General features: G+C 35.9%; 1 protein-coding gene across 2 annotated transcripts in view; it reads left to right on the forward strand.

The window, feature by feature from the left end:
- Positions 1-12,391, forward strand: part of MYOM2 (myomesin 2) — a 77,572-nt gene that overhangs the window by 44,437 nt on the left and 20,744 nt on the right. For both annotated transcript variants that reach the window (XM_018088899.1, XM_018088900.1), the window contains exons 20-26: positions 1,928-2,054; positions 6,245-6,423; positions 6,593-6,707; positions 7,296-7,452; positions 7,552-7,658; positions 9,512-9,556; positions 9,996-10,132. In XM_018088899.1, the coding sequence (XP_017944388.1) occupies positions 1,928-2,054; positions 6,245-6,423; positions 6,593-6,707; positions 7,296-7,452; positions 7,552-7,658; positions 9,512-9,556; positions 9,996-10,132 (867 nt within the window). The remainder of the gene's footprint in view (positions 1-1,927; positions 2,055-6,244; positions 6,424-6,592; positions 6,708-7,295; positions 7,453-7,551; positions 7,659-9,511; positions 9,557-9,995; positions 10,133-12,391) is intronic.

Genomic DNA, 12,391 nt, shown 5'->3' on the forward strand with positions numbered 1-12,391 from the left:
AAAAAGGAAGATTTGGATGTGAACTTCCTTGAGAAAAAGTTAGGGAGATAGGATGTAGCAAGCAATTGATCAATCTGATGCTTGTTAAATTAAGTTAAACAATGAGATTTTATTCACAAATACTTAAAATTTTATTTCTGCAAGTCAGCAACCTTCCTATAAACCTCAGGGCAGAAGTAAATCTTACTGTTGTTTGACACTAAAGTAGAAAATAATGTTGCAGATGAGCTGAGGAAGGAGGTTTTATGCACAGAAGGCAGTTGGCAATACTCAGGTGTATATGTGCTTGTGCCTGATTTTATAACTGCCATCTCTGACATAGCAGATGGAGCAGGAGCGTTGAGAAATGAAAAACAGAGCATAGGATAGGCATCAAAGGCCAATACTAAGCAATGCTTTCAAGTTATTTTTAGTTTTAATGCGTTTGTAAACAAATGAGTAATGTAAAGTAGGGGCCACCATTCAGAGTTTAATTGGATATTTAAGTGTCAGTCCTGACAGTAACTGTATTTGTGCCTGAAGGTACCTCTTCGTATATTAGTTTGAATGACTGGAATCTGAAATACTGATGGGGAAATAAAACCAAGACAGCTTTTAGTAGCACAAAATATTTTATGACATACTGCAAGCAGAGAATGCCCCAAGATATACAGTGCAGCACCGGCAAATCACTAAAGGTTTAACCTTCTCTGATTAAATAATTCCATGGGAACCCCACAAATATTCTTTCCCTTAATAACCTGGTATTTCAAAATAATTTTTACAGACTGAGCTGTTATTCTGTCTTGTGGGTCACATATATAACACTCTGGCTTCAGGAAATTACATCTAAATTATTTTAGTGCCTGACCTTTCTATTTTACCTTCTTAGCTTTGGTCTTGTGTTTGATGCTACTGCATCATATGTTTGTTACCATCCCATCACCTGTTTTTTACCATTAAAAAAAAATTACACAAAAATCCTTTTTTAGCTCACATTTTCGCAGAGAATCTAGCCATAGTTTATTTATTAATGAAAACCTAAAACTCTTTGCTATCTCCAGTAGAAGTTCTACCCTCAGCTGCCTGCTTCTCTTGAGACATATGATTAAATATAAGTGGGAAAATTATGCAGAGGAACGAGGTGTAGAAGACTTGGATTTTTGTATTTAGGTGGTCTGGAAGAAAGAAGGTTGCTACCATGAGGTGCTCAGGGTATCAAGACATTCATGCCTTTTAGTCCTCTACTTTGATCTCAAAACCTGAGATGCTGATGTGGGGATGGGCTCATTAGATAAGTCAGGATTAATTTACCAGGAATGTTTGCAGAGGAGTGACATGGATTCTGCTCATCCTATTTCCCGTGCTTACTTTCTCACTTTGTAATGGTAGGTAACATTAGGAACAAGATGCATACAAGCCAGAAAGAAATTACTGAGGGGCTCTTTCCCAGAGTTATATCAGCACAGTATGGAAATGACTGGATTGTTTTTACTTTAAATTTCCTGTTGGTTTCCTTTCTTCCTTGGTCAGTCCACTGCAACCTCTTTAAACCAAAACACTATTTTGACCCTTGCTTAAGTGAATGGTCTATGAATAGCCATTCATACACAATGCAAGAAGGTATTTCACCTTAGAACACTCACCCATAAGTATCTGCTAGTGGTCATTCATTGATTGGGCTCCCTGGACCTTTCCTCTAACCTTTGACAGCCTTTTATGCCAATATATGAATGCTGTTCTTCCTAGGATAATGTCACCAAAACATGAACGTATAATATAGAAATATGCAGTGTGTTTGGTTTAAGAGTAAAATCTTGAAATTAGATCCTCCAGCACAGCAGTGAGGCCTAATAATTAATTAATCAATGCTTATTTTCAAGTATTTATTAAATGAATATAAGCCATGACTTTTGATATATTGAATTGTTTTCTCAAAATAAAAAAGGTAGAGGATTTGACAGAAGATGCCTTCTATGAATTCAAAGTTGCTGCTGCAAATCTGGTTGGAATAGGTCAACCTTCAGATCCCAGTGAGCATTTTAAGTGCAAAGCCTGGACTATGCCAGAACCTGGTAAGTCTATTAGTTCTTCATGAATCTCAATGCAATATAAACTCCTTAAAACACAGCTAGTGTAATGTTCCAGCCAAACTGCTGGATGTCTTTTGCTTAATTTCTTCCATATTACCTCTTGAGACTGCCCCTGCTTTTGAGATCTCCTGCTAAAAGCTACCTCTACATCCCCATTGATGACACTGAACCTCCTGGGAAATAGCTGACCTTTACTCACCTTGCTGACAGTCCCTTTCTTTCACTGCCCACATCAGCTCAGAGCAGAAAGTCTTGAGCATTTAATCTGTGTTTGTATCTCTATCAGCTCTTCAAGCCCTACAAGCTCCACTTCACACTCACCACCTGTAGAATATATAGGCATGTCTGCACCATAAATGCAGCTCAGAATATTCCTGGAGTTTCAGACTCCAAAACTATGTTAGTTTTTAGTCATAAATAACACATAAAAGGGACCTGTTTCTTGACATAGGGACAAGCAGCATAGCTAATGTCTCCCAGTCTCAACTAGTGTGCCCACATAAGTTTGTTTGCCCTACACTGTACCTAGGTGTTACCTGAGAGATTATTATTAGCCAGGTGTTAGAACAAATGTCTAACAAACATACAGTAGGCATGACTATGTGCTAGTGCTCAAAACCTGTGTTTAAGTTGTCTGTAGTTTAGCAGTGTGGGTAGAGCTGAAGACTGTCAATTGCAATACTGAGTATTGTAAATTTGGGAGTCCCATGAAAATGAAGTTCAACTGTAATCTACCTCATGTAAGGATATAAATTGTGCCTACATGTTAGACATCTAAGGAATTAGTCCACCTCAGCAATGCTTAAATAAGCTATGAAAGGGTTTTTGAAGGCCTATTCTGCTTATTTTATAACACTGTAACACCCTCACTCATGCCGAGCAACACATTTGCTGAATGTTAGTCTAGACCTGATGTCTGGACTAATTTGCTTTAAAAAAGTGTGTTACAAGTACAGTCCATAATGAAAACACAGGCACCTACCACTTTAAAACATTTCTACCTTTTTTTCCCCAAAATGCTGTAAAATACTACTGTATTGTTATATCAAATTCTATTTATGACATTGAGCTTTTGTGTGCAATTAAAGATCCATTCTAATATCTGTTTTTGTCATCAGGAGCTATTTGACACCTACAAGCATCTGTTCTGTGCCTAAATGTTCACACGGTTATTTTCTCAGTAAATTAAAAACCCACACATCCTGTAAATCTGGATTTGTAAGACTATCAAAATGATTAGTGAGGTGGCATAAGCTGGCAGGGAAGTTTCAGTTTTCTTTTCTTTGCTATATGTAAAATATAATTCTTACCTGGAACAAGAAAAAAATTCAGTAAGGTCATGGAATTGTTTATGAGGACAAACTCTCAAATGTTGTCTAAATCAGCTGCTTGCCCACTTGCAGGTCAGCTATACCTATCTCATTGACAGAGGCTTGTCTAATCCACCCTTAAAGATTTCTCATGAAAAGGTCCAGATTCTTTGGACAAGATCTGTTCCTAATATTACTATGCTTACAGTTTATGTGTTTCTCTAATGTTCCTGAATCTTTCTTTCTGCAGCCTTCTCCATAGAGTATGTATTCCTTTTGCTAAATAAACAATTTTTTTGCTCTTCTTCTAACTTTTTCTAGTTGGTTCATTTATTTCTTGAATGGCAGCGCAAAAACTGGAGACACTATTTCAAATGAAGATTTTTTAATGCTGAGCATGGAAATTCCACCTCCTACAATTCATTTGTCTGCTTACATATCCTCTTCCATTTACCCTTTAAATAAAATTTATGTTGGTTTGCTAAATTGCAAGTTTAATTCTTTTTAATGCCCAGGTTCTTTTCTGCAAAACTGTTTGTCAGAGAGTTACCCTCTACCTTTTATAGCTAAATTCTTCTGAGTTCATAAATCTTACTGTATGGATTTAACAATATGACAAAGCTGTCAACAGCAAAATGTTTAATTTCCTGACCTTAACTGACTTTCTGTTAATTACATTTTCATATCATCTTGTAATATTTAGTATATATGCATCATCAGTTGAACAATTGTATTTCTTAAAGAAAAGATCTGTGATTTATGCTCTCTACAGTGTTTTCAAAACATTAGTGAAATTTCCTAGTGTGTAAGCAAGTGAAGACTATCCTTCATTTTAAATGATAGAGAAAGAAATCAAATAAAAGGCACTTTCAGGAAATGAGGAGAGTGAAATTTCCATTTTCATAATGAACAATCTGACCTTTTTAATCTTTGGCTGATTACATTGTTCTCATTATTAAATGAGATGAACGGACACTATTGGATTCCTCCTACTTAAAAAAAAAACACCAAAAACCAACAGCATTACTCTCACCCCCTCCCCTCAAAAATAAATCTCCAAACCTTCTATAATATTTCACAAGTTTTTTAAAATACATTTTAAAACAATGTCTTAGAAGTAATGAAAAGAAATAATTGAGATTTAAGACTGCGAGAAAGAACCTGAATCTCTTCCCTGACTTACAAAAGATACTGAAGACTAATGTAATGTGACTGCAATATACTCCCAGTGTCAACAAAATAGTCTTTCACCTTTTGATATGGAAGGAAGATTTCCTTTGAAAGGCCAAAGCCCTTTGCAGGATTTCCAGCATAAGTAACGGATTCCTTGCCCAGAGTTCATAATTATTTCATCCTTCTGCAGAACTCGTCTTAGGTATCTCTGTGAGTTTCTGTGAGTTAGCAATGATAATTAATGGATTATTTTATATTACTTTAAATAAAATGAAATATCTGGGGTCTCAGAATCCTCAGAATAAAGCATACATCATTACAGTTTTCCTTCTACTGTCTAGATTTCTAGCAGGTGTATTTGACAGAGGAAATTTTAGTTATCTGTGTATATACAGACATTTAGATTGGGATTATTAAGGACCCCCAAGGGAAGGCTTTAGGTTCCTTGAAAATTGCAGTCTTCCCATGAGAAATATGGTATTTACCCTTATAAGGACTGCAACAGTTATTTAATGTTTCTTTTCTGAAATGTGTTTATCCACTTTGGAGAAACACTTTCCTAATATTTTCTTTTTTTCCTTTATATTTACTGAATATCATCCTTTACAAAATTTATGTTCATTCATCGCTGGTTAACATCATGTAGGCTGGAATGGCAGTTAGATTTATTTTAAAGGTTTTTCCACTCTTTTCTTTTCTATTTTTTTTTAATTTATTTTAAATAGTGAGATGTGCTGTAGGGAAAAGTAATACCTTGAAAACAGAGAAAATCCCTAAGTCTCAAGCCCTTTCAGCTTTCCTTACTCTAAATCTAAAGCTAAGAAGCAAGTTATGCTATTTGGCCGAATATGAGTATTCCATCATGGGTGTTTTGAACATTGTAGGAAACTGTTGTGATTATGCCTTTACTCTTGATATTTTTTACTGATACAAATAAATTTCGAGAGTATAGTAAAAAACAATTACTATAAGTTAAACTGAATGGCATTGGAACAGTTACGTGAAGGAGAGAGAAAGTATAGTAGGGAGAACATAACCTGGTAGCTGTAAGTGTATAAACTTTCATTTGTAGAGCATCATGATGGTTTTGGTGTAAATTTTTCTCCTAACAGATATAATCTTGAGAAGTTCCTCCTGGCTATAGCTATCCAACTCATAATAAAAAAAATCTTCTGTCATGGAATGAGAAGCCTAAAGTCCTGAGACTTTAGAATGAGGATCTAAAGTCCCCTGGTGCCACTGGGTTTTGGACTACTCTGAAAGATCAAAGCTCATGTATAGCAACAAAACAAAATAAAATCCCAATGTTAAATTATGAACCTGAATCAGACTCAGTGAAGTATCTTTGATGTAGGGATGGTGAATTAAATAATAGACAAGAAACCTCTCTTACTTGTTGGAAAATCTTAATCTGCATGGATCTTCCACAAGCTTAACTTTCCCTTAAAATAGAGTTACTGAGATCTAGCTAAGCATACTAATGTCAGTCACTATATAAAGCAGATATTGCTGTATACAGATGTGAGAGAAAAATGACCTAAATACCACGTGTACCAGGGTTTATTGGAGAGGATGAGATTTTTGAAAGCAAACACATTCAAAATTAAAGAGGTACACTTTGGCCTTTACAGGAGCAGTTTGAAAAACTTCATTATATTAAGTGAAGTTCCAATATTTGAAATATCCTAGGTCCTGCCTATGATCTCATGATATGTGAAGTTAGAAATACATCACTGGTTCTTCTGTGGAAAGCTCCTGTTTATGAAGGCAAAAGCCCTATAACTGGATATTTAGTGGACTATAAGGAAGTAGATGCAGAAGACTGGATCACTGCTAATGAAAAACCTACTTCAAAGCACTATCTTAAGGTAACATTTTCATTACTTACTATTAATTCAAAACTGAGTTCTAAAAACTTCTGACTGAGTGCAGAAAAGATATATATTTGAACTTAGGCTTCTGCTAACATCTTCATATAAGTAAACAAAATAGTTTGTATTGTTTTTTAAATTGTCTTTGCCCTTTTTCTTGTTCAAGGTCACTGATTTACATGAGGGTCATACCTACGTTTTCAAAGTTCGTGCAGTGAATGATGCTGGGATAGGCAAGTCATCTGAGATATCTGAACCAGTGCTTGTTGAGGCACGGCCAGGTAAAATGAACTGTTTAATCTCCTCTGCTTCTAAAATGCTAAAATATTTAGAATTGAATTTAATCAATCTGATCTGATATTCTATCACAGATAAGTATTTCAGGAGTTAAGCTCTTAGCCTTAAAACTTAAAGAAAAAATCATGTAGATACAAAGACAGTGATAAGAATTTTTACTTACTACAGAGATTATTTGATAATCAGTTATTTTAGTTTTTGTTCTAACAAAGGTGCTGCTTGCTGTGACTGAAAAAACGTATGAACAAAACATTTATTAAAGCTTCAAGAGTAGTAATAGATTTGGTTTATTTAAATTTTTAATATCTTCTCATATTCAGTTACATCTTATTGATGTGTTTATCAACAGGTATTTATTAGTTTTAGCATTCTTTATTTTGTGTGTAGAGTAAGAAACATGATAGTATATGTTACTGAGTCAGAATGTGATATAAACCTGCTTTAAAACCTGTTAATAAAATCAGTATCTGTTAGAGAAGATGGACAAAATTTGCATGGACTTTAGTAATTTATGAATTGCATCTTGAAAGAAAAGTACAGCCTTAGGCTTAGAGTTGATTCCTATTTTGCAGGAACAAAAGAAATCTATTCAGGTGTGGATGACGAAGGTAATATTTACCTGGCTTTTGAGTGTAAAGAAGCTACAGATGCATCTCATTTTGCATGGGGTAAATCTTATGAAGAGATTTATGATTCTGATAAGTTTAAGATTGAAACAGAAGGAAATCAGTAAGTCACACCAATCTATCAAATTATTAGAAATTTGTCATGTTAAAAAGCTCAATAACGTGAAATCCAACTAATTATGTTCTTTTTTGGTGATTTTAGTTCTAAGCTGTACTTCAAAAATCCTGATAAATCAGACTTGGGAACTTACTCTATCTCAGTTAGTGACACAGATGGGATTTCATCTAGCTTTGTTATGGATGAGAAAGGTAAGGTCCTTAAAATCTGAAGTCTTACTTCATTGTATCACCTCAAGTGCACTAAAAAATGCCCAAGAAAAAGAAAAAGAAACCTACAACTCTCACATTCTTTCTTACACATTAAGGAAAAACAAAAAAGACTGCAAAACAGGTTTCATGAGATTACTTATTTTTCTGATTATCATAATGATGAAAGCAGGGATAACTTCAGGCAATATATATTTTTTTTTTAATATAAAGAATAAACCAAATCAAAATTGTTTTCTTTATGCTGGGATTATAACGATGTTTTTAAATGTCTGTTACACTTTCAGTTGGGCTTGGGGCTCTACATGCAGTTTCATACAACCGAGATGCAGGAAATTAGTGAGAAAAAGAATGATACTTTAACAAGATCTGAATACATTGGGTCAAATTATAATTTGTCCTACATTTATATTAGTTTTACTTTATTTCATTGTAGCTATTTTGTTTCATTGGAGTTGCAATGAATTTGCTTGAGTCTGACTTTGTTGTGTCACTGAGAGGTGCTAACATAAAAAGCAAAGAGGAGAGTTTACTATTTTATGCAGCACAAAAATTACTGTGGTACTTTCCCAGTCCTCAGGCTGTAATTGCTATGCCCAATTCCTTAAGTGTGAAAATTCCTCTGCTTACCATCTTTCTAAGTCATTTAAGGAGAGTAGATGAGACTAAGTGTGAGTCTTACAGTAGGCAGGACTTTTATTACCATGAGAAACTTGTCAAACCACCCTTTCCAAATAGGTGTTGAGAATAAATCCATGTGCAGGCAAAAAAACAAAACCAAAAGGTTCTCCAGGACCTGGATGATTTCCAAGGACTCTTAGTCATTACCAATATCTGCTTCTTCTAAGGAAGATAAACTTGCAATTTTTTTAATTTTCCAATGCATTTTATCAGGAGAACTGCCCTCTGGCTTAGTTTTGAAGCATCGCTCTTGAAATGTCTCCATAGATCTTGTCACCATCAGTTCTACCTTTGAAGGATTTTTTGTTAAGAACACTGAAGGTGTTTCCCATCCCCCACTTAGCCCATGTCTAACTTGGTCATATCTCTCACTCAAAATTACAATTTTGTTTGTACTGGATCCCTGCACAAGTTTCAGATTTTGTATCTTAATACTGAAACCTATTATTCTACTGTTCATTTGCTCCCTAAAATGCTATAAATTCTCCTGTAATTTTGATAGATTCTTGACTATGTCATAAATCCATGTTAACTTTCTCTGGTCTTTACATTATCTGTCAATTTGAAATTGGCAGTAATATTAATTTTCCAAATCTTTATTGGTAACTAATATGATAAATAGGATTAGTATGAAAATCTGACCAAGTGATTTCTGGATTCTCACATAGCCTTCCTGAGGATCTAGTACATCAAAAAGAACTTTCTGTACTGTTTTCAGACTATCCTGCACTCAATCTTGTGTAAAACAGTAAAACAAACTTTTCAGGGACAATATGAGAAAGGAAGTCAGCAGATAAAGGAACCTCATACACTGCTTAGAAGCTATTGTTTCCCATCTTTCTTTTATATTACTGTTTTTTAAGTTTAAAGTAGGTTTTGGCCCTTGTTAAATTTTCTCGCATAAGAAAGTATGCCTGAAAATGCATGGAATAGGAAGACTTGCTAAATCCATGTATGAGAATTTTAAGTTTTCTAAATTTTATTTTTTAGTCATCAGTTTCTGAAGAGAATGAGGTATTTCACATATTAAGGTGAACACTTTGCTTATGCTGATATGTGCCTTCCTTGACACTCATTTGACTGCATTTTGTAGATTTGACATACTTCAGGTTTTTCAGAATAAATTAAAACATGAATATCTTTCTTATTTTCAGAGCTTGAACATTTGATGGAGTTAAGCTATGAAATAAGGAATCCAAGTAAGTTGAAGATCTGAATCTGTGTGGTATTCTAGAAGAAATATAATAACATACTAATGACTGGAGTTCCAACAATATTTTTCCTGTCACAATGGCAAATGCATTTTTCATGGCAGCTGCATTTTTTATGGAACAACTTACTTCCTTATCTTTCAGTTTGTTTAGAAGAATATTAGTTGACATTGAATAAAATCATCATTCCTAAATGTCTTTGAAGTTTAACTTTCACAAATCCTTACACAATGTGTAAGCTGTAAATTCTTTTCTCTCTTGAGAAATCAATTTAAAAATCAGCCAAAGACTGCATTAGAGGCCTTTCCCTGTATAAGATTTATTTGATATCCATAAATAGAAGAGAGTTGCTAGTATTTTACTACAGTATTTGCATTTCTCACAAGGTTTCATGTGTTATTGACTTTTGATCCTTTTCTTTCTGTAGCAATACCTCTGAAATCAGAATTAGCTTATGAGGTTCTTGAGAAAGGAGAAGTTCGCTTCTGGATTCAGGCTGAAAGCTTATCTCCAGATTCTACCTTCAGATTTGTTATTAATGATAAAGAAATTGAAAACAGTGATGTAAGTACATATTGCGTATTATGTATGTGATTTCGTTTAATAAACCTTTATGCAATAATAGGTATTCTATTGTTATCATAGAATCATAGACTCATTTAAGTTAGAAAAGACCTTTAAGATCATGGATTCCAACAGTGAACCTAACACTGTCAAGTCTGCCACTAAACCATGTCCTTAAGTGCCACGTCTACATGTCTTTGAAATGTTTCCAGGGATGGTAAGTCAACCCCTATCCTGGACAGCTTTTCCAATGCTTGACAACCTTTGCAATGAAGGAATTTTTCCTAATATCCAATCTAAACTCTCCCGGTGCAACTTGAAGCCGTTTCCTCTTGTCCTATTGCTTGTTATTTGGGAGGAGAGAACGACCCCCACCTCACTACAATCTCCTTTCAGGTAGTTGTAGAGAGTGATAAGGTCTTTCCTAAGTCTCCTTTTCTCCAGCTCCCTCAGCCACTCCTCATAAGACTTGTGCTGCAGACCCTTCACCAGCTCTGTTGATCTCTAGACACGCTTCAGCACTCGATGTCTTGTAGTGAGGGGCCTGAAACTGAGCCTAGGATTAGAGGTGTGGCCTCACCAGTGCTAAGTACAGTGGGATGGCACTGCCTTGGTCCTGCTGACCACACTATTTCTGATACAGGCCAGGATGCCTTTGGCCTTCCTGACCACCTTGGGCACACTGCTGGCTCATGTTCAGCAGCTGTTGACCAGCAGCATCCCCTGCTCCTTTTCCACTAGGCAGATTTCCAGCCACTCTTCTCCCAACCTGTAGCACTCCATGGGGTTGTTGTGACCCAAGTGTAGGACCTGGCATTTGGCCTTGTTGAACCTCATACCTTTGGCCTCAACCCACCTATTCAACTTGTCCAGATCCCTCTGCAGAGCCTTCCTACCCTCCAGCAGGTCAATATTCCCACCCAACTTGATCCCCTCATCCAGATCATTGATAAAGACATTAAAAAGGACTGACCCCAGTATTGAGCCCTGAGGAACACCACTTGTGACTGACCACCAGCCAGATGTAACCTCATTCACCATCACTCTGGGCCCAGCCATTCAACCAGGAATCAGTGCATCCATCCAAGCAATGAGCAGCCAGTTTCTCCAGGAGAATGCTGTGGGAAACAGTGTCAAGGGCTTTACTTAATTCCAGGTAAACATCAACAGCCTTTCCCGCAACCAGTAAGTGGATCACCTTGTCATAGAAGATCAGGTCAGTCAAACAGGACTTACCTTTCACAAGGCCACGCTGGCTGGGCCTGATCCCCTGGTTGTCCTGTGCATATTGCATGATGGCTTACAAGATTTCCTTCTTAACCTTCCCTAGCACCGAGGCCAGGCTGATAGGCCAGTAGTTTCCTGGATATTATAGTTGCTTATTACCATGTTATTAAGATGTGATAATACCTGAAAAGAATACCAATATTTAACTTGAATCTTTTTTGTGGTATAGAATTCCTGTTACACAGTGAGCCTACTCATACCAGAAAAAAAGAGCAAGGTTTAACTCTCAGAAATCTGTGTTTATTTTGGGTAACTAGATGACCAACAGTCAAAGAGAGGAGAATTTAAACACAGAGTACAAATATTTTAGAAACGTAGCTCAAGAAAAAGGCTGCTTCAAGTACAGCTTTGGACTCCACACCAGCAAGACATCAGTCGTAGAGGTTCACGCTCTCTGAGGCTCAAGCTACTAGTTTTACATAGAATGTGGGAGGCACTTGACAATGAAGGAATGTTCATAAACTTAAAACTTTTATATGGTATCACTTTCTATTTTTTTTTTTTTTAAATTTTGGCTTAGAAACTGAATGGGCATTAGAGCTATGGAGAAGAAAGGGCAGGCCACCATCTTGCATTTTTTTTAGCTCTAGGAAGACCTTTCATACAAATGGGCACAAACAAGCTCTCAAATTGGGCTGAGAAGCAAACAAGGTCATGCCTTTGCAGGGCAGGAGCATGGTTCATCTACAGGTCATAAAACGCAGCAGTGGGAATACATATTCCTGGGAGGAATCCATCTCCAGTGCAACTGTTTGAAAGATTCAGTTTATTCCTGAGAATGCAATTCCTGGTTTGGGTCAGAGACGCTTATCAGCATTTTTATACCATAGAAAAGCAAAGAGCATTTACTTTAATTACATATTGACAAGTGGAAGAAGTATTTCTGAGTAAAATACTTCTCTGTTCTTCTTGCTTTAAGAAGTAATAAAATACAGCACTAAACCCCTGAATATTAGTGCCTAGGATGTATTG

The sequence above is a fragment of the Manacus vitellinus genome, unplaced genomic scaffold (genome assembly GCF_001715985.3).
Source record: "Manacus vitellinus isolate BGI_N305 unplaced genomic scaffold, ASM171598v3 scaffold_11_pilon, whole genome shotgun sequence".
In the NCBI taxonomy this organism is placed as follows: domain Eukaryota; kingdom Metazoa; phylum Chordata; class Aves; order Passeriformes; family Pipridae; genus Manacus; species Manacus vitellinus.